The sequence below is a fragment of the Zonotrichia albicollis genome, chromosome 5 (genome assembly GCF_047830755.1).
Source record: "Zonotrichia albicollis isolate bZonAlb1 chromosome 5, bZonAlb1.hap1, whole genome shotgun sequence".
Taxonomy (NCBI): domain Eukaryota; kingdom Metazoa; phylum Chordata; class Aves; order Passeriformes; family Passerellidae; genus Zonotrichia; species Zonotrichia albicollis.
In genome coordinates this window covers 957,081-980,034 of record NC_133823.1, presented here as the reverse complement: position 1 = coordinate 980,034, position 22,954 = coordinate 957,081, and the positions used below count along the sequence as shown (strand labels likewise).

General features: G+C 41.5%; 1 protein-coding gene across 6 annotated transcripts in view; it reads left to right on the top strand.

Annotated features, from left to right (window-relative positions):
- MAEA (macrophage erythroblast attacher, E3 ubiquitin ligase) overlaps window positions 1–22,154 on the top strand; it is a 50,357-nt gene extending 28,203 nt beyond the window's left edge. For all 6 annotated transcript variants that reach the window (XM_074540495.1, XM_074540499.1, XM_005490831.4 and 3 more), the window contains 6 exons: window positions 6,538–6,660; window positions 10,575–10,651; window positions 16,531–16,639; window positions 19,407–19,540; window positions 20,325–20,520; window positions 20,911–22,154. In XM_074540495.1, the coding sequence (XP_074396596.1) occupies window positions 6,538–6,660; window positions 10,575–10,651; window positions 16,531–16,639; window positions 19,407–19,540; window positions 20,325–20,520; window positions 20,911–21,006 (735 nt within the window). In that variant the 3' untranslated portion in view covers window positions 21,007–22,154. The remainder of the gene's footprint in view (window positions 1–6,537; window positions 6,661–10,574; window positions 10,652–16,530; window positions 16,640–19,406; window positions 19,541–20,324; window positions 20,521–20,910) is intronic.
- Window positions 22,155–22,954: the final 800 nt, after the last annotated feature.

Genomic DNA, 22,954 nt, shown 5'->3' with positions numbered 1-22,954 from the left:
ATGTTATTTTATGAGCAGAGAGTAAGGAGGCCCTTTGCTGTTAATTTGTGCCCTACTTTAACTGGTCTTCAGTAATTGTGGTGTTGCTGTATTGTCACCACCTATGCCATTATTTTCTTAATTTGTGTCTCCCTTCAGTGTTAGTGCAGTTTATACATGCTGTGTTGACTTTGAAGGAGCTGTTACCCCAGCAGCCTTGGATTGTGCTCCCAGTTCCTGTTACTGCCACCACAGCCACCTGCACTGTCCCCCTCTTCACCTGCACCTGACTGTTGCTTCCTGCACTTGTTTTCAGGTAGGCAGTGTGGCTGTGCTGCTCTGCAGGCCTCCTGCCCTGCCAGGTGCTGCCTCTCTCACTGCTTCCCCTGTGGAGATGCACTGATCTCTTCTTTCCTCGTAGCTCCTTGTGTCTGCCTTCTCCCTGAGCTGTGTGACAGCACCCACAGCCTGACACGGTGCCTGCATGGGCTGTGTGTTCAGCACAGGGGAACTTTGAACAAATGAATATATTTATACAAAGACCAAATTGACCTCTTTGTTTGTAACTGTTCATTAGTGCATTTCTATTTCACTTCCACAGAACTCAATTGTACTGAAGGTTGTGTTGCTGTGGAGAGTATGAGAGTAGTCATTAAAAGCTTAACACAGCTTTTTCTGGAGTTGTTGTTTGAGTGATCTGAGTGTTCATTGTATTTCATACACAGGCAGTTTACCATGCTGCTGAACCCTGGAGTGCACCAGCAGAGGCTTTTTGATGAGGGGAGTGCTCTTGTGCATGTGATGTGTACAGATAGGTAGACAGTCAATCTTATTGAAGCTGTTACTGGGACATACTCTTGGCAATGAGCCACTGATAGCTTGAGGCATACTGGCCTATTTTCAGTTTCATATTGATGTTAGTAAGCAATTAAAAATAAACAATTTGCATTTTTGAAAAATACACAAACAGCATCCTATGATATTATGAATTGCTTATTTTATACAACAAATAGCCTATTTTATGATGCCTTTTTCCACTGAGAAAACTTACTTTTCTACAAAATGCTGCCTTTTCTCACTGAATCAGATCTTTTATTTTATCTTAAGCCTAACATTTCTTTTTTGATGAATTAATCTTGTTTTGAAAATAGCTTATGGGAGATTTGAAAATATCAAGTATTGGGTGTTCTAGTACCCATTTCTGGTTGGTTTAGTGCCCTGTTAAAGATTCTCTTTTCTAATGTGAAATATTCTGGGGGTTATATTAATACACAAATATGAGTTAGAAGGGATTTTGTCACACATTCCTTGTGATAGCTTTCCAGACTTGTGACTGGAGATCTCATCAAGTAAAAGCACTTGAGCTCATGTGCATAGTGAAGCCCACTGGAGAGGAATGACTTGACCTGATTGCTCCAGATGTTAAAATGTTACATAAAACTCCTCCTGTGAACACTGCATGAATTTCTTTAGTTATTTTACTACTGCAGAAAAGATGGTTTTGTTCTTTTGAAGTAATTTCACATACGATCTCGTGCAAAGTTGCTATTTTTGTTGCATCTGGTGCTGACAATTCTGAGCAGCTTTCCTGGTGAATTTAGAGCCACACATGTAGAGCTCTGGTTTTTTTCCAGCTCACTGCTGAATTCTCTTAATTGTGCACAGTCTAAAGTTACAGCCTTTGTTTGGCTTTAAATTCAGTTTAAAATCACGTTTTTATATATATTTGCCAGTTTGGTTCACAACTTTATAATAGATGTAGCTGTGTTTAATTTTAAATTCATGTGAAGCTTATATATCTGCCAGTTAAACCAAATTACCTAACTGCCTTTATACATACCTTCTCATCATTTCACTGCTATTATTTCTCACAGTATTTTTGTGAATCACTTTTTCTTTTCTGTGACTTTCTGTTGGCCAGGAGTATGTATCTAGTAATCATCATCATAAAGACACCCTCATTCCTCACAGGATTTTATACCTAATAATTGGAGTTCTGTGCAGAATCATGGGGTTGGTCACCTCCCTCCCTGGAGGCACTTGCAGCTTAAAAAGAAGCAGTGATATTTTAAAAGCTATATATATGTAAATCAGGCAGAGCACAGGGTGATGGATAGCTGTATTCTTGTTTAAATAAGTATCTCTGCTTTCACTGAAGTGACTTTAGCCTTCATGTGCAGTTTTCTCCAATAAAATGTCTTTCTCTGGAGTTTTCACTGTTGTAACGGAATTAAATAGTTCTTTTGTGATAAAGTTCACCCAGTGTTGAGATAGTTACCCTTCTAAAACCCAGTTAGTGACTGTTGTATAGAAGGGAAAGTCAGTTCATTTAGTCCAATACCATTTTTTAAAGCAGAGGTTATAAAATCCATGTGGCACTCCCAGGTTTGTACTGTGCTCCTCCCCTGAGTGTCTGGGTAATTTTTGCCCATACTTGATGGGGTGTATTCTCCTCCTTGAGACATTTGAGGCTGTTGTTCAGTCCAGCTGTACAATGAAATGAAAGTTTCATGTCAGTCAGTCTTCCTGCCCAACCTCAGGTATTGTGTGTTTGCAATCAAGTGATTGAGGCAAAGTTCTGACAAGGCCCAGGAGGCTGGAAATGTGTGCTAAGAGTTGTGCTTTGATCCAGCACTGAAATCACCAGTGTGGGGTGGGGTTCTCTGCATTCTGCAGCTCGGGCAGGAAAGCATTGCAGCCCCCATGGCAGTGTGAAATGAAGGGAGATGTTTCTGCTGCAGAGAGGGTCATTAAAGAGTTTAGAATTCTCTTTAGTTTATATACAAATCAGAAAACATTTGCACTGGTGCTCAATACTGTGTCGTTTCAAAGGGGAGCGTGTGGCAACCGATTTCTGGCTTCTGCTTTTCCTGCACCTGCAAAATCAAGTGGCAGTATTTCTCTAAAACTGTGTATTTACATTTACGTAATTTTATATGTAAATTATATAAGAGAGGCACTTTGTGGCAGCCTGTGAAATCTTAATTGTGTTTTGGGAGCTGAGAAAGATCATGTTTCTGTATGGGCTGCAGCCTGTGCATCTTGGAATTGCAGAATACTTTCAGAAGGCTCTTCAGGGCTGGAGTTTTACCGGGGATTTGTGTTGACTGGAACATGAGACACTTGTTCCAAATGCTGAACTGGCTGCTGCCCGTGCAAGAGGAGGCAGAGGAGTTGTGCTCCTGACTGGGCTGTGCAGCAGAGCTGTGCCAGTTTGGTAAATCCTCTGATTCCCCTTTCTTCTGTTTCCTTAGTCCTGGCTGGGGAGGAAGCACCAAGAGCAGGCACTACCAGGAAAGATGGGAAAGTGTGGTTGGATTAAAAAACAAACCTGTCTGGCATGTGGGGTTTTCAAAGGTTTATTGCCTAATTGTATCTTAGCATTTTTGTAGTAATCAGTCTGCATGATTAAGATTTCTAACTGCTTATAATCAAACACAAAAGCTATTCCTGTCTCTTCAAAAGGATTTCTCAATGCCTTTTATATTGTTTCTTAACTTTCTATCAAGTGAACAGAGAAGAAAATCCTATTTATTGGTGCAATTTAAATGTAATTGTTGGTTCTGAAAGAAACTTTTAATTTAAAATGTTCTCCTCTGTTTTCTGGATACATAATGTCTATTTAATAGAGAAGGCTGCCAAGCTTTGACTTCTTTTGGCAGCCACGAATCTAATTAGCATTTCTGTGTGGAAGGGGCTAGCAGCGGGCCTGTTAGCTAAAGGAGCAAGAAGTAAGAAGAAGAAGAAGCTGATAAGGAGCTTTCTCCAAGGCCGTAACCAAGGAGATCGAGAGAAGGAAGATAAGAGCATTCTGCAGCTGGATGAAGCGATTTTAGAAAGTTAGGTGGAGTCAGAGTAACTTTTCACCAATGGCATGGTATTGAATTATTGTGGCCAATAGCTAAGGTAGAAGAAGGGTAAACAACTGGAAAGTGTATAAAAGATCAGCCATTTTCATTAATAAACTGTTGCCAAGTGTTACCAACTGAGACTACTTGTGGTCTCTGCTTTATGTCGTGACCGCCTCGACTGCGACATTTTGGTGACCCCGACGTGATGGTTGGCAGAGATAGGACAGCTGAGAGCTGTGGCAGCCTGAGAGCTGGGACTGTAGAATATAATATGGCCTTTGAATGAAGGAGCTGTAGCAGCAGAAAGCTGGAAGAATATGGCCTTTAAGGAAAAGAGCCTTGGAGGAGCCCTGATGAAGCACCAGGAGCAGCACTGCTGTGAGGAGCTGTGTGTGAGAAAACCCCCCAGAAGGTGTGGGACTCTGGAAATGTGATAACAGAAATATGAATAACAACAAGTGGTGACCCCGACGTGATGGTTGGCAGAGATAAGACAGCCAAGAGCTGTGGATGGCCTCTGAGCCAGGAGCTGTGGATAAGACAGCCAAGAGCTGTAGAAGAAATGTGGCCTTTGAGTCATGGAGCTGTGACAGCCAAGAGCTGTGAAGAAAATGGCCTTTGAGCCAGGAACTGTGTGTGTTGTACGTGGTCTGTGAGTCACGGGAAAATGTATTACTGTAATGGGGCCTTTGAGTCACAGTAAGAGGTATGGATTGTAGAATATGTAAATATGTCGATGTAAAATCTGTTCCTGTAAGTAAAAGAGAAGGGGGATCTATAGTAGAGATGGCCTTTGAGTCCTAGTAAAATATCTGTATTGTACTGGGATATATGTAAGTAAAAGAAAAGGGGGAAATATAGTGCTTGAATATCTGTATATCGGCCTTGCCCCGGTAGGTCCCAGTTGCTCTAAATGGGCTGCAGCTGTGATGCCCTTAATTGGGCAGCAGCTGTGGCTGATGAAGGTAACTGGGATAAAAGGGGGTGGGTTAACCTGGCAGGGAGAGCCTTGGAGGAGCCCTGATGGAGCAGCAGGAGCAGCACTGCTGTGAAGGGCTGTGTGTGAGAAAACCCCCCAGAAGGTGTGGGACTCTGGAAATGTGATAACAGAAATATGAAGAGCAACATTTCTGTTGCATAGAACCTGATTCATTTTAAATTTTCAAATGCAATGTAGAAATTCTCTTTATTTAAGAGTTTTGTCTGTCTCAGCAGCAATTGCAGTCTTTTTGCTCATAGTAGAGGGCTGCTATACCAACACCTGATTGAGAAATACAGATAGCTGGGATTCTCTCACCAGCTCGTGGGCTTATAACAAATGCTGCCCTTATGCTTCTTTATTTTCTTTTGTAATGAAGCTTAAACTATAAAAAGCTAACAAATGAGATTAAACCAGTGATTTGTTTCTGCTTAGCACATCCAGCCCTTTTTTGATGTAAAAGCAAATGCTTTTGGTTTAATTTGGTGTAAAAGCAAATGCTGTTCCCTAAGAGAGCACATAGCTCAAAGAAGCTTGAGGAGATGCATGGAGATGTCATTGTTTGTAACTTCAGTGGAATTGTCTTCCCACTCAGCTGTATGGAAGGCAAGCAGGATAATTAATATGTGACTGCATTATGTGTTAAGGTACTTACACAGAGGAGTTAATGGGCAAGAGGTTTTTATATGGTCACCTTACCATGCACAGGGGAGTAATGCAGAGTAATGCACTTTGCTTCCACTGGAGCACATCGTCAGGGAAACTTCAGCCCAGCAAAATGATGATTCTCATGCTCTTGTAGGAATACTCTAAAAATACTGTTGTGGAACAGGTTGGCATTCTTTCAGTTCATTTGCCAACACATTGATAAAATAGATTTTGGGGTTTTTAACCCTAAGGGTATGGGAAGAGTCCATTGAAGTCCAGTCTCAGTGTTGTCCTGTAAACTTGTAGCTGTCTGAATTCTGTGCTCAGTCTGACTTACCTGGGTTTGATACCAGGAGAGCTGCAGGAGGCCCTTTATTCTCTTGATGGTAAATGGTTTTGTTGGTCATACAACCTATAAAATAAATGTTCATGTTTTGGTTTTAAAATTCAAGTAATGAGAGACAGATTTAGTAAAAGCTGCAAGTTCTGCTGCACTTTAGAAATGCGTGTGGTTTGTTTAAATTTCTGTAAATAACCATTCTGCTAACCCTAATATGATTTAGTTCACTTCCCAGCAGTATTAGACTTGCTGTATTTATAAGGAAAAGCTGGCTAATGGAATGCCAGATGTGAATGTGATGTATAGCTGATGCTAGTTCTGGCTTTTCTCTTTTTTCTCTTGCAAGGTAGAACTTCTAAAATTAAGTGTATTCAGCTATTCTGACAGATTGAAATGCCATCTATTTCTGAGTGGTTCTGTTCACTAGAGCTATGGTAATATTTGTGATGTTAAGCATGTCAGTTATGTAAAAGTCTGCAAGACTCCAGGGTTAATCTTAGTTTTCTTTTGTTTTGTTCTAGTTCTGTTATGTAACTAGACTCAGAACTGTTGTCACTATCAGAACATTCCAGTCCATGGAAATATCCTGTAATGACTTCTTTGCAAAGTACAATTCTAAAATCCAGAAGTCTTGAGAACAAAGTCTTTTGTGTCTCTGTATTCCAGCTTAGTTGAAGAATTGTTGTGTGAACTATGAGTACAGTTTAACAACACCTTCCTTCCTTTTTTGTTTTTTGAAGGATTTGGTAAATATTGAGATGTTTTTGACTGCTAAAGAAGTGGAAGAGTCGTTGGAAAGACAAGAGACTATGACTTGTTTGGCTTGGTGTCATGACAACAAATCCAGACTCAGAAAAATGAAGGTATGCAAATGTAACATGTTCACATTTTGCTTCATCTGTTCTAAACTACTTGGATGCTGGATGTGGTCAGTGTGTTTTAAATTACAGGCCTTGTATAAAAGTAAGGACAGTAAGTCTAAAATGTTCATAAAAGGCATAGGTAGTTGGAGCTAAACAGTCCCACAAATGTCAGACCTGGAAGTGAGTGATAGGTCATCTTCTGGATTCAGTGTTGTCTCAACAAATGATGCTGAAATAAAATAAAATAAAATACTCAGTTGGGTTTAGTGTAATCTGAAAACAAAGGGAGAAATATGTAGTGTCTTAATGCATGTAGACTTAAATTAATAACTCTGTGCATCCTGCTGAGACACTAACTCTTAAAAATGTGTCTTAGGAATGAAATTAGGTGAAATTCATTCATAATCTCTTCTCTCAGGTTTAAAATTTCTGAGAGAAATTTGATGCAGATTTTAGTCTTAGTAATTTTTAACTCTTGAATATAAGAAGACAGAACTTGAGAGTAAAGAATTCACTTGCTGTGAGAAAATACAAAAACAAAAGCTGGAATCTAATCAAGCAATAAACACAAAAGTCTTCCTCAAGCCATTGAGTACCCTGAGCTGAACATGCTGTGCACTTGTTGCTGTGCAGTCCACTTAAATTTCCTTGTCCCTTAAATTATGCATTTTAAAACATGCTGGAATCTTTTATATGGCTTGCAGAAATCTGTTTTTAACTGATATTGACCAAAATCCCTGCCTCCCTTTAAGAAGTTTTTATCTTATTTTTTAAACTAAGTGCTTTGTTTAACCAAAAACGTTTGAGTGCCCCTAACAATAAGCAAGGAGTGACACTGGCACTCAGGGGCGCCAAACTGAGCTGAAGATGGGATGCAAAAGTCAGTGGGGCAGTGATTGTTCTAGAGAAAATGGTGGTCTTGTTATGGAAACCATTAAAGGACAACCAGAATTGGTATGTAAACCACATTGTATAATTATACTGCTAAAAAAAATCCCCCTTGTGTAATCCTAAAATGTTAAGTAATACAAGAAATATAATCTGAATATCTTGCTTTTTCATCACCAATTTTCAACAAGCAGTAAATAAGGAAGACTCTTCCCCATCCTCTCTTTGAAAAACAAAGTACAACAAAAATCTATTTCTGCAAGCCTTATGCTTTTTTAATTCTCTTTTTTTTTTCTTTTTGAATCAAACAAAAACCAGAGCTAAGGCTGTGAGAGATCAGAGTTGGAAGAAGAGAAATTACTATGCTTCTTTTTGAAACACAAACATTTCTGCTGCTTCTAGTTGCTTAGCTACTCATCACAGTTGATGTTCTAAAGTCCCAGCCACCAGGTAGCTGAATGGAAGCCTGATCTAAAATCGAAACTGTTTGGTGGCCTGGGCAAGCAGTCGTGTGCTCTGTACAGATGTGAGCTATCTGAAATGCTGGGAGGAGCTGCTGTGGCACTGTCTGGAGGGGCACAGCTGGAATGTGCAGCATCTGATGGGCTGGGCCTCTGTGCCTGGGTACACCTGTGCCTGGGTGCACCTGTGCCTGGGTGCACCTGTGCCTGGGTACACCTGTGCCTGGGTACACCTGTGCCTGGGTGCACCTGTGCCTGTTACACCTGTGCCTGGGTACACCTGTGCCTGGGTGCACCTGTGCCTGGGTGCACCTGTGCCTGGGTACACCTGTGCCTGGGTGCACCTGTGCCTGGGTACACCTGTGCCTGGGTACACCTGTGCCTGGGTGCACCTGTGCCTGGGTGCACCTGTGCCTGGGTACACCTGTGCCTGGGTACACCTGTGCCTGGGTACACCTGTGCCTGGGTACACCTGTGCCTGGGTACAGCTGTGCCTGGGTACAGCTGTGCCTGGGTACAGCTGTGCCTGGGTACACCTGTGCCTGGGTACACCTGTGCCTGTTACACCTGTGCCTGGGTACAGCTGTGCCTGGGTACAGCTGTGCCTGGGTACAGCTGTGCCTGGGTACACCTGTGCCTGGGTACACCTGTGCCTGGGTGCACCTGTGCCTGGGTGCACCTGTGCCTGGGTACACCTGTGCCTGGGTGCACCTGTGCCTGGGTACACCTGTGCCTGGGTACACCTGTGCCTGGGTACACCTGTGCCTGGGTACAGCTGTGCCTGTTACACCTGTGCCTGGGTACAGCTGTGCCTGGGTACAGCTGTGCCTGGGTACACCTGTGCCTGGGTACACCTGTGCCTGGGTACACCTGTGCCTGGGTACACCTGTGCCTGGGTACACCTGTGCCTGGGTACACCTGTGCCTGGGTACAGCTGTGCCTGGGTACACCTGTGCCTGTTACACCTGTGCCTGGGTACACCTGTGCCTGGGTACAGCTGTGCCTGGGTACACCTGTGCCTGGGTACACCTGTGCCTGGGTACACCTGTGCCTGGGTACACCTGTGCCTGGGTACACCTGTGCCTGTTACACCTGTGCCTGGGTACACCTGTGCCTGGGTACACCTGTGCCTGGGTACACCTGTGCCTGGGTACAGCTGTGCCTGGGTACACCTGTCTGCAGGACCCTGGCACCATCGGCTTGCACCAATTGAAAATTCATTTGTTTGACATGTGGGCTTGCTATGGAAATGTCCTAGCAAAAGAGGAAGCCCTGGGATTTGGTATCATTAACAGTTAAAAAGCTTGATCAGATTTTTAGTAGAAACAAGCTTATTTAAAATTCTAGATGAGGACTTGTGTAGATTTGGTTAACAAAGATAGTCCTATGGAAAATCTCAAGAGGAGAAATTTTTATTTTCTGCTAAATCTGGGCTTGAAAACAGAAAAATGCATATTTGGAAAGTAATTTTTTCTGTTCCTTAAAGAAGTTAGTTTTAACATATGAAAGAATGCATCATTTTTATGTTCAAATGGCTCGTGTTTTAAATCTTAAATCAGCAGTTGTTGCAACGTGTGCATTAGTCACCCCAGGCAGCTAACTGATAGAGATTTGGAGTAGCTCAAATTCCTACTGAAGATACTGAGGAATTTTGATGTGTCTGTGCTGATGGACAATAAACAAAAGGCAGCTATTCATTGGAAGCATGGTTGAAGAAAAAACACTCAGCAAGTGGAGTAGAGGAATACAGGGAATAGAGTTCTGTACACGATTCAGAGCACTTTGGGCTTTCATTATTTTCATAAGGTAATAAAACAGTTGACTGTGTCCCTATAAAGAAGCATAGTGATTTGTTCTTTTATGGGGAGAGATCTTTTTCTTTTTAATTCCACATATTCACAGTTTTTTTATAGATTTTGTGAACTGGTTATGGAATTTGATTTAAAGGGACACTCTCAACTTCATTAGGCTTCAAATTTTACCTTTTTCCATAAACAGGTAAATGCCACTTGGTTTTCTTGTTTGAGATTGTTTCCAGCATGGCTTTTAGATGTTTGACAAGAGGAGTGGGATAGAAGCTTGAAGAAAGGGAGGGAGGGAATTGCAGCAACTTAAAATTTGTGCTGGTTTTTGTTAATACTGGGGTTTTTCAAAAGACATTCAAAGACTTGTTTGCAGTCTTCTGGGTAGGCCTGTCTAAATTAGCACATGGGCCCAAACTCCTGCTGACTCTACTGCTCTAAATTGTGAGGAAGCCCAAGGAAAGCACCTTTTGCTCTCATTTGTGCCTCAGCTAACAAGGCTTCCAGTCTGTAGGAAAAAGTTCAGCCCTGCTGAAGTTGTACAGGAGGCAAGAGGAGGAGGATTTTGTTTGCTTTTATGGAATTCTGTGCTGATCTTGTGTGTAGAGTCAGCATTTGAACTTTTTTTGCATGAATGCCTAAAAGCAAGCAAAGCAGGCTGCATGTCATTAACAGTTTCTCTCTTGTTGTGCACACAAGTCGTTACCAGAGCGTGCGCTGCAGCTTTGGCACCACCTAAGAGCTGTCTTGTCTTTCACCTCAGAGCTGTCTGGAGTTCAGCCTCAGGATTCAGGAGTTCATTGAACTCATTCGACAGAACAAGAGACTGGATGCTGTGAGGTATGAAATTAGGATGCTTTCCACACAGTTTTCTTAACAAGATGGTATTGTGCTTCATTAGGAACATGTGATTGTTGCTGCAACACCCAGAGGCCCTGTAAAGCCTTGGAGGGTCTCCCCTGGTATTGGCATCAGTCTTTGGATTTAAGCTGGACTTGGACTTTCTTTAAAGGCCAATGTCATTCCACACATGCACCTTCTTAAAGAGTTGATGTTGTCCCTGAAACTCTGTCTTCCTATTCTTCTAAATCAAGGTTTAGAACATTAACCTGCTTTAAAAATCAAATGGATTTTCTGGTGGCATATAGTGTAATATATAAATGTATATTCACCCTTAACTGATTTTCAAGAGGTACAGCTGGCTTCTCGTGGCAATTCATTACAGTTTTAATTACCAGAAATACTAAAAGGTTAATGAAACCTTCATCTAAAGCTTTAACATTTCAATTTTGACTGATTCTGCTCTGCTCTCTTCATTAAACTTTTTGTTCTGCAAGTTACCTGCAAGGCCATGCTCACCCCTGTACTGATGCCTAATTCAGAGTTCTGTGTGGTTGTGGGTGGGAGAGGGGTGAGCTGTGTGAGGCTTTCCTCACTCCATTCCTCTGGCTCCAAACGAGGAAACCAGCTCAATATCCATTTTTACCTGCTCTGAAGTAGTTCAGTGGGACTGCAGAGAGAAAGCAGCAATGCCCAGTGGGGTTTGGATCAGTGACAGAAGTGCAGTCACACCTCAGCACTGCCTGACTTCACCACAGGAGAGTTTTCTGACAGTGCTCTCAGTACCAGCACATGAAGCAATTTATACATCCAAGTTAATGGTCCTGATTGAAGGTGGAACAATGTTCCAGGATAACAGAGGAAACTAGTCTGGCTGAAATAAGTAGAATTTTGATACTGGGACAAAGAAATGCATTGATAATTTGCTAAGCAATGACCTTGCCCCCACCAGAGAACAGTGCAGGTGGCAGAGCTGCTGGAGCTTACATGTGCACAAGGGAGGGAGAACTCCCAGCAGGTTCTGGTTTTAAGAATATTTAAACCTAAAGAGAGGTGAGAAGTTCATGGCCCAACTTGAAGCTTTGCTGATAAATCCTGATAAGAACACTGTTGCCACATAGTATTTCTGTGTTAAGGAAGTTGCAAGTTCTGCTGCCTTTAAACCCAAACTAGGTACTTAAGAAACTGAAACTTGTATTTGTGGCAGAGCTGATTTTTTGGTCAGAGCAGCACAGAGGGACAGAAAACTACCATCATGTATTCACAAACTGAAAACATTCTAGCATATTCCCAAATCTAGATGGAGAAGCTCTCCTGCAGGGCCAAGTTTTAGGGTTATTTTCAGGTTTTATTTCTAATTTCATTCAGATGCGTGGCTTGCTTTGAGCTAATATCATTCCTACTTTGCCCTACTTGCACTTAAATCATCTTTGCTCTGGTCCAAGCCAATGCAAATGTGCAATCTGATGAATTCCAGCTAATTTTAATGTTAATAATAAAACCAAACATAATTAAAAACAAAACCTACAAGCTAGCATTTAGATGTGTGCACTTACCCTTTGATAGAATTATCAAATCCTTAGGAATTGTCAAGTACTTAAGAAAAGGATGAAAGAGACTCAGCTCCATTATCTGTCTCCTGAAGCCCATGGTGCTCTTTATACCAAATGAATACTGTGCCTTTAGCTTTATTCTCAGTTTGTTTCTTTGCCAAGTGTGCAGTCATGCATCTTAACAATGACTAGTCCATGCTCTAAAAACTATTTTCTTTGAGCTACAGCTTCCTTATGTAGCTTGGAAACCAGGGGGCAGGCACAGAGCTGGAATAAGGAAATGGGCTGAGAACTGGGGCAAAGCAGATCAGGTCCTTCTGTATTTTCTTGTCACTGGATATTTGTTTCCCTCTCATCCCTTTTCCACATCAGAAGTGGGAAAACTTGCAAGCTGACAGCCCTCAAGAGGCCCCAGCATGCTTTGTGTGGAATAACCTGTCTGGGGTTTACAACAGAGCTCCTGTCTGCATGGCAAACAAGGCATCCATCCTGCTGGGGTGAGGTGTGTGTGTTCCACCTACCTGCTGAAATCCTGAGTGCTGAAATGCTGACACACATTCTACACTTGGCAATTCCAGATTGCTGCTCATGGCAGGGCTGCTTTAACTTCCATTGGAAAAGGAAAAGGAGCTATGGAAGTCTTTCTGTATCTTAATTGACTCCTTTCTAGGAGGATGAGTTTTGATTATTTTGTACATTCATACTGCAGCATCTCAATGCTTCCTTTCAATAATGTGGCTTAAAAACTGTAAGTTTTTCCATTGCATTCTACTTGTTTGAAAGTAAATAAGTAATGAATAAGGGAGTACCTTTGGGGAGGTGTGGCATAAATCTCATTGCTTCCAGCAAACCCTTGCAACTTGTGGTTTTATTAGCTTGCTTCTGTTAAGTGCCTGCAGCAGGATTCTTTCAGTATTGTGTCTGTGGTGCAATAAATAGGTCAGGCATCCATTAGAAAGCAGAGAAAGGGCTGTTTACCAAGGGGTTTCCTGGATGAGTGGAACTGGGGGAACTGACATTTTGTAGAAACGCAGCTGGTGTTTAAATAAGTTTGAAAGCTTTTGCTGCCTGCTGAGAAGCTCTGAAGTGGCATTGCTTTTACATGAAAATTGATGTGAACTTTAAAATTATACATCTTATTTAATAAGTGTAGCTTTTAGAAGGAGTACAAGCAGACTTTCCTCTAAGGTGCCTTATCAGAGTAGCCTTGAAAGTGCAAGTTTCAAGAATGTAAAAAACTGTTCTTGAATGCAAAGAGTAAATCTCTTAACCTTAAATATAACACCGTTTTTTGCCTAGTGTCATTAGCCTTTGACTCTCAGTCTCTAGAGCTTTTTTTCAAATTTGTACCTACTAAAGTAACAATGAATGACTGATGACACCAATTTCACACTTTCAGAGCTCCCACTAATTTCATTCCGGGAAATCTGACAGCATTTTGATATTTTGCTCTTATGCAATGCCAGAGATACACAAAGTTCTCAGCTAAAAGCTTAACAAAACATCATGTGCACTTCTTGTTCTGGGAATACAAAGGACAAAAAGGAGTAAATAATAGCTGATGGTGGGCAAAGTTAGGGGAAAATGGCTACAGTCTATATTTTAGTCAACTTCCCTCCTACAAGGATGAATGAACACTTTATTTTTTTAGTGGGGTGCAGTTGAACATGGGTATAAATGTACTTTTGAGCCATTTGAGTATAAATTCTGCTGGTTGTCAGAAGGGTCCCAGATAAAGGCATTCAGGCATTGCCCAAAACACTGAGCACAAACAAGTCCTGTCTTGGTAACACCTTATATTTGTGCTCAGTTATTGCTGCTGCCCAGTAAATGTGTTCAGTTTTAGCTTCAGGCAAATGTAGACATACGAGCTGGGCATTGCAAATGTGGATGCTTTTGTAACAGTTTAGTGAACTGCAGGTCTTCAAGTCTTTGTAAATATTTGCCAAGTACAATACATCAGCTGTACCTGTGGGGGCTGGAGGGGCACACAAAAGATGATGAACTTTGCAGAGTTTACAGGATCATTCTGGGATTTGAAAAACAACATTTTCTACCTATTACTTAGATCTGTCACAGGAATTTAGTGACTTCAGGGATGGTCTGTTGTCAGGATTTGAACATTCTTTTCCTGAAAAAGGCAGCCCCCTGCCTTAGCTATAGAGACTCATATGTGCTAATGGTGGTAAAAACATGGCAATTAAGCATTGTAATGTTCACACAGACCTCAGGAGCAAACCAGCACTTGCACAGAGATGGAATTAGCTGAATGACAAGGCAAGGGGTGAATAATGGCATGAGGCAAATAAGGTGTAATTCCACTGTTGTGTATTCCCAGGTAACTGACGGTGTTCTCTTGCTTCCCAATCTAAAAAAGAACTGAGTGCTATGAATTCATGAACTTGCTTCACCTGTGAAAGATGCCTTGCTCCATTTGAATTCCTCAGTGGAGGGAGTTCAGCCATAGCGTGCAGACCTTGGGGGAAACTTCCTTGTTGGTTTTTAAAGAGCACAGGAGAGAGGGAAAGTCAGGAGATAAAGACTAACACAGGGTCACTCTGGAAACCCAACTCCCATCCCAGTGTGCCAGTGCTTTGCACAGGTACAGGCTGCTGGCAGCCAGGGCAGCCTCAGCCCTAGGCAGGCTGTGCAAGCTCAGGTGTCGCTTCTGCTCCACCATCACAGAACACAACTGCACTCTGAGCAGTTCTTGGGAGATTTCTTTCCCTTTTTTCTCTCCTGCATGCACAGGTAATCTCAGTTGGTAGATCTGAATTTTTTTGTTTGCCTAATCTGTGTTTGCAAAAGCTCTCAATTTCATCTGCAGCTCTCCACAGCTGTTTTAGCTTTGTTCCAGTGTGTCCAGGCTGTCTCTTCTCCAGGCCAGGGGGTTTGTGCTTCTGCCCTCAGAACAGCCATCACCTGGGGAACAGTGTTTGCATTCCTGAATTGCTCACCCAGCGTAGGAAATGGGGTGGAAACATTCTGTCCTACATAACTTCCATTGCTTCCTGGCCTGGGTGGGAGAGGAAGTGTGAGTACTGAAACACTGCTGAAGTGACTTTCTCATGGTATTGATGACCTCAGTCTACTTGTCAAATTCAGAACTGGAAAAAACAACCGTGCCTAGGTTTTCTTATTCAAGCCATGAAATGGGCATTTTGAAAATACTGTCTGTTCCTAACAGTAATTTAGGAATTAATAAAAGACTCTTCAAAAGTTAAAAAAGAGCACATTCTGAGTGGAGGACTTGAGAGATGGCTTGCTGTCTTTCCTGCAGTACAAACTGTGCAGAAGTCACAGCACAGGGAAAACTCTCCTACACTTCTGCAATGCCAGAAATTCAGTGTAATGCTGGTTCCATACCCAGCCTGCAGTGCTACATCTGTGCACCACTGAAAACAGGAGCTTTCAGCAGAAATGCTGAACTAATCACCAGTTTAAAGGCTGAAGGTCTTCCTGCACACTTACACTCCAACTTGAGAATTACAGATCTTGTGAACACTAGACTGGGGAAACTTTCATACAGGCTTTTAAAGTAGTTGGAGATCCTCATAATCTGGTAATAATTTTGTGGTTTCTTACTACTTCCTGAAAAATATTAAAGTTTGTATTTTTTATTTAAATATGTTTCTGGTAGTTCTGTCACTTATTTCAAATATCCAAGCTTTCAGCCACGTGTCTATCCCTTAGAATCTGTATGTGTTAAAGTACAAAAATTTATACTGAGATTCTAATTAATTTTTTATTTTCCTGGCTAAAAAAAGGTGCTCTTAACAAGGGGTTTTCTATTACATTGCCCTACAATTTCTTGTAGTCTGCACAGAAAGTGATACTGTCTTCAGGCCTATACCCCTGCCCCCCAAAAATCATTTATTCAAAATAAACATTGCAGTTATTTGAACACTCTTGATGTGTAATGGGTTTGGAGCAGCTGATTTTCAGCCTGCCTTTATCTCACTTGTGACTGTATCCCAGAGGAGTGTCACACACTGAGCCTGCATGAGCAGAGACATTTCTTCTAATAATCATGGTTAATAATCATTCTTCTAATAATCCTGGTTGTTTTAGTTCTAGGTGAGGCAAGACTTCACACTACAGTAAAAAGACTCTGCTTTCTAAGAAATCACAGTGTAAAAATAGTAATTATTAGTCATTCTTGCATTCCCATTTGCAGGGTGTGTTTTTTCCAAGTCCTTTGAATGTACATAGAGCACTCCTGGAGTTCATATATATGTAGGTTTTCTCTGAAGTCTTCCATAATCAAGGGAATGTACTTGATTTGGAGCCAAGGCTGTCTAATAAAGTATCAATTCTGTGTTTCAGACATGCAAGAAAGCACTTCAGTCAGGCTGAGGGCAGCCAGCTGGATGAGGTTCGACAGGTGATGGGGATGTTGGCCTTTCCTTCAGACACCCATATCTCTCCCTATAAGGTAACGTGGAAATTCTGTGCTGCAGCACAATATTAAAACAGATCTTCTTTTTTCAGCACAGGAAAATACATTGATAATATCAAATTAAAGGGTTTTTTTAAATTTTGCTTCCTAAATTCCACCTTTGTAGAGTTCTTAATTTTAGTAACCAGTCCTTGTACATTAATCCAGAAAGTATTTGTGTTGTTTCAGTTGGATTTAACAGTAACATGGATTCACACTGAGCTAGGCTCACCATGAACCCAGCATTAGGGATCTGTGGGCTGAAAGCACAATAATTAAATGTACAGCAAGAGCAGAAGATGGGCAAGTACAAAGGGGAAAAAAAAAAAGAGAGTCTTGTTCAACATACAAACCTGTGGCTTTAATACACCAGCAGCAGTTCTCAATTCTGCTCCTCACATTACTGCTGTTGCAGTGGTTGGGATGAAAAAATGAAGGATGATTTGAATGATGTGAAAGCAGTATTTTTGTTCCTTAAAATAAGTTTTCATTTATTTGGATTATGCAAATGGATGTAGATATTAGTGGTGATATCTACATGTAAATTTAAATCAAGCACAAAATTCACAGATAGCTGTTTCTACAGACAGTTCTGTGGTCATGTGCTAATTCACTTTTTAACTTGCTTTGGAGGCAGAAGGTAGAGAAGAGCTGAGTTGTCAAAGCAAGACAAGATTTCCATGAAATGCCAAGCCAGCACTGGCAGTGCCAGTATAAACACATTTTCGAAACATGGTGATGAAATCATGGCTTAACAAAACAACCACACAAAAAAACCCTGAAACGAACAACCCACAGAGTCAATATGAATTTCTTTGCTCATCCCAGAGTCTTGGAAGGATCCTGGTATTTTACATGCTAGATTTGATCCAAGTCTTGAATATAAATGATAGATGTGTTAGAAGACTGGGTGTAAGATAGAATTTATCAATATTTTAGCAGTTAGAAAGAAATAAGTAGGAAAGAAGAATCCGTGTTTTATTCTAAGGGCTGGTTTGGATGGAGTGTTTCAGTGAGGGAGAAGAAGGAGAAATAGCTGGGATTGTTCCACATACAACCATACAATGAGAGCAGATTCCCTAATGCTTATGGATATGACTTAACTGCCATAAACTAGAATGCTTTAAGTTTTGAGTTCTCTAATAATTACCTAGTTCACCACAATTACAGCACATGGTTGTTTGGAGTTACCTTTAGTATCTTGACTGTGAGTTCTGTGCATAAATGGCTTCCTAAAATGCCTCTTAAGTAAATTCTCTTTAAATCTGTGACAAAGTTGGTGAGATCAGATCTCTCACCAGCTGATTTTTATTAATCCAAGGAAAGAAGCATCCTCTGTAACCAATGACTAGAACTTTCTCTGCCTTTTCCTCTGTGAGGAAAACATTCACTGCTGTGGCAGAAGCAGCTGTTTTCTTTGATATCTGTTGAACAATCTTATGTCCCTTTGCCTCCCACTAGAGCAGATTTCTTGGAGCCCAATCCAACCTGGTCTCCAACAGCAGAATCATGAACTGTATAGGATGGAAAAGGTCTCTGAGATCAATCCAGACCAACCATCAACCCAGAGCCGTGTTCTCATCTCGGTTTTCTCCTTGTGCTCAGCCCTTCCCAGCTCTGTGCCCTTCTCTGGAGCCACTCCAGCCCCTCCGTGTCCTTGTCAGGGCCCAGAGCTGAACCCAGGACCCGAGGTGGGGTCTCAGCAGTGCCAGGTTCTGCAGGTGGCACATCCACAGCCCCTCTGGTGCCCTGGGCCAGCCTCTCACCACCCTGACAGCAAAACTTGCTAATGCCCAGTGTAACCCTGCTTGCTTTCTGATTGAGGCCATTTCCCTTGTCCTGTCACTCCATGGGAGAGAGTGACTCCTGTCCCTCCCCAGATCCTGTGTGGCACCTTTAGGTGCTGTAAGGTGTCCCCAGATTGTTTCTCCTGGTTCCCTCAGTGTAGCTTGCAGAGTTGGCAATATGATCAGGATAGTATTTATATGATGAATATGATATAAAGGTAAATAAATATTGTCACTCCTCCTGGCCCAAGTGCAGGTTATGGATACAGAGGGTAAGAAGGAAAGGATTAGGTGTCTCCCTGCATAGATGACACTCAGTGTATTGTCAAAGGGTCTTCCCTTCTTACATAACTCTTCAGCAGCACTGCTTTTAAAGCTCAGTGTGTCCTTGACCTGTGGGTTTAGTTCTTACTTCCATGGAAAGGAAAATCCTGACTTTTAGGTAACACACAGCATTAAAGAATTTTGTCTCTAAATGAGTAGCTTCTGCAAGCTTTCTCTAACCTGGGGTTGTGGCAGCTTCTTCAAATTGAAATCTTTTTACAGAATTCTGTAACTATTATGTAGTGTAATTGACTGTCAGCAGAATTAGCCTGCCTTGAGTTAAAAAACACCTCTGACTTTTTGATGTTAATGCTTCAGAGGCTGCAGAACCATTCCACAGTGCTAATGTTGTTCCTATGCAGCCCAGCATTGTGGGAAACTAAATGGAAGAAGTAACCTCACCAGGATTTACATATCTTGATTAGAACATTTGGTAGGTGATGGGGATTGAATATTGCTCCAGCTATTTTAAATAACACTTGTGTTAATAAAGTAGTGTTAAAAGGTACTTTTTAAACACTGTATATTGGGGTGTCACTTCTGGCTCGTGATGGGTTTGCACAAGTGAGTTTGGCACAATTTGTCACTCCCAGGCTTTTGCTGCCTGGGACAATCAGATTGAAAGCAACTTCAGTTGTGTTGTTTTTTAACAGGATCTCTTGGACCCTGCTCGATGGAGAATGCTGATCCAACAGTTCAGATATGATAACTACAGACTACATCAGCTGGGAAACAATTCTGTTTTTACTATAACACTCCAGGCAGGCCTTTCAGCTATAAAAACACCGTATCCTTTAAAGCAGATATTACTGGGAGTGAAAAAAAAGCCATGTGGGGGTTTATTTTTGCTTTATGGAGGCTTTTCAGAGAGCTGAAGAAATAAGAAATCTGGCACTTCAATATTTTTGTTCATCAGCTGTTTAAATGGGGTATAAATTGGTCACTATTTAATTAAGGGGAGATTATAATTAAGAGCATTATGGTTTAAAAAAAAAGGCATGCCCAAACAAAAATTTTAAGGTAAAATGTAACATTGTGTCTGGTTTGGCTGTCTTTTCATGTCTGAAATTAGTGACTATGCCTGCAAGGGTTACTGAGCTGGGTCAAAATTACTGGTTTTTAAGCACTTAAACACAAATTGAGCTGCAAGGTTTTACATGAATATTCAAAAATAGCTGCATCTTTTGAAATTCCATTGCGTTTGTTGGGCTGGTGCTGCTGGAGTGCTGCACCTGTGCCAGACATGAGTTCTGCTCACTCTTGTTCCCTGAAACAGAGCAAACCCTTGATTCTTTTGTGTGGACGTGAAACTTGAATGCAGTGTTCTGTGCATTCTGCCTGCTGGGCTCTGCTGGCACAGCTGATGATATCTCACATTGCAGGTTTCCCGATATTTCACAGTGCAGGTTTCCCGATATTTCACAGTGCAGGTTTCCCGATATTTCACAGTGCAGGTTTCCCGATATTTCACAGTGCAGGTTTCCCGATATTTCACAGTGCAGGTTTCCCGTGCCAGGGGCAGCTCACTGTGGTTCCATGGTGGTGATTGTTCCCTAACTGGCTGCTAACAGGCAGTGCTACAAAGAGGACGGCAGCTCCAAGAACCCCGACTGCCCCGTGTGCAGCAAATCCCTGAACAAGCTGGCACAGCCGCTGCCCATGGCGCACTGCGCCAACTCGCGGCTGGTCTGCAAGATCTCGGGGGACGTGATGAACGAGAACAACCCTCCCATGATGCTCCCCAATGGATACGTCTATGGCTACAACGTGAGTGCCAGCATGGCTGCTGCAGGCTCAAACAGCAGCTGGGGGAATGATCTGGATCAAAATAAGGGCTTAGAAACTCAGAAGCTGGAAGAATACTTCTTGCAGTAATGTTTTTTTAAGGGCTGTGTATTTAGCTGCTTAAATTGGTCTTAATGAAGATATATTAATGGTCACATGCCTAACTCTGTGAATTTATAACACCAGATCAAATGGCATTGGAAATCTTTCCCTCCAGAGAGCAATAATGTAGAATAAGTAACTTCTGGGGGCAAAGATGTTTTGACCTCAGACCACAACATTTTTTAAAATTAAAAGTTCATTTCCTAAACAGTTCAATAGTGCTTTGAATCACTGTTGTGAATATTATCTTTTGCTTTCCCTCTTTTTCAGTCTCTGCTTTCTATCCGTCAAGATGACAAAGTAATTTGCCCAAGAACCAAAGAAGTCTTCAACTTCTCACAAGCTGAGAAAGTGTACATCATGTAGGTGTGTGACCACAGGATGAAGTGCCCGGGATTTTGACACAGAGTATCTTGGCGTGCCCTGCAAAGGGGGGGCCTTAATGTGTGGCAAGGAAGCAAAAGCTGCCACCTGGGGAGCAGACCTGTCGTGGCATTATTGTTTCTTGCGACCAAAGATCAATGAGCAACAATAAACACTCTTGAAAGGAGGAAAAAAAAAAAAAAAGGAAGAGAGGAATTATGACTTAAGTTTGTACTTGAATAAAATACACAAAAACAAATTTTGATTGTTAAGGTTTTGTAACATAAGGTCAAAAATTGGACTCTTCTCAAAGAAAAGTACTTTCATCTTCTAAAGGATAGCTTTCTTTAAAGATGGACACTTGCACTGGGGGAAAGCTTAGACCAGATTTGAAATGAAATCCATTTTTCTTCCCTCTTTTTCACAATTGTCCAAGACCCTTTTGTTATCAAAGATCTCAGTACTACCAACGTGTTCTCCTTTAAGCTCCTCTTTGCCTTCTTTATGATCCTCTGGTGAAGTAATCCTGAACGTGAATGAGGTAACTTATTTCCATGGGAAGATATTTTTGATGTCTTTGACACGAGGTGGCTTCTCTGGAGGATCAGATAGGGACTGCTTTCAAGGAGTATGAAGTCTTTTTCCAAACCCAAATATTTTAAGGAGGTTGCATAAGTATCAAGAAGAACTGAGAACATTTCAGGCAAAATCCAATGCTTGTTTAAATGTTCTTTTTCCAGTCTACCATAGTGTTAAAGTCCTTCTAAAGTTATTAGTTATGTGCATAGGGTTCAATATGAAATCATTAGTGCTACTGCCTTATTTCTTGCTTTGAGAATGTACTCACATGACAATGAGCTGGTATTCTTAAGTGTTGGGCGAAGTTTCTGAAGATGCCTTGCAGGATGATTACATAATTTTAGGGTCTAAATAGTATTCATTACTGAAACTAATAGTTCAATTTTAACAACTGCAGAACACATCCTTATGACTTTTCAAAAGAATTAAACCATTGTAGTTTAAACAAAACCATATTGTAGAGGTTTGTATTTAGCGCTTATTTTTGCATGTTGATGTTGATTAGCTAATAAAAGATTGTAAATGTAAGACATGTTAATAAAAATTGTTTTCCATTTCTTGATTATATAAAATTAGAAAGCTGTTTTGTGTTTATATGTAAGAAGAATTAACTCTCAGTGGCCTCTCTGAGAGTTAAGAGCAGAGAACTGTGGAACTTCCACGTGTTGGTTTTCAGTGTTCTGCAAGATTTAAAAGAAAAAGAAGAAAACTAACAACAGACATGCATACAAAAATCCAAACCAACAAACACCAAAACTTCCCCAGCCAACCAAAAAAATGCCACACAGCAACCATAAATGTTATCCTTCACAGCATTTCAGTCAAATAAGTATTTTTGGTCGAAACTTTTCATCCATGAACTCCAGTGAACTCCAGGGTTTTTCCTGTCTCTTCCTAGAACACTGCCTCTCACTGTCCTAGAGCCTTCCTGTTAATAAAATGTTGTGGGTGATTTAGGTGTGGGTTTTGCATGCCTTAAAGAATCCTAACAAAGCACAAAGGACACAACTTCTTTTCATGTTCAACATTAAAGGTCACAGATATTGCTGAAGTGCTGGTGGAACTGTAAATACATGGGATTTCCAGGGAGGAGTGTCTGGAAAGGTTCCTTGTTCAGTGGGCATCAGTTCCTGATGCTTCAGAACAGAGGAGTCTGCAGTGCTGCCAGCCTGGCACGGGCCAGTGCTCTGCCCTCACTGCTGCAGGGCAGGGCCTGTTCTGCTCTGGGCGCTTTCTGGAGTGGCAGATTTCATGATTCCTGGGACAAATGCAGTGTACCAGGGTAGGTGGAGACACTGAGAGAACTGAGGTCAGTAACTGGAGTCATTTGCTTTCAGTTCTGCAGGAACTGCTCTGCCTTTCCCCTGGGGCA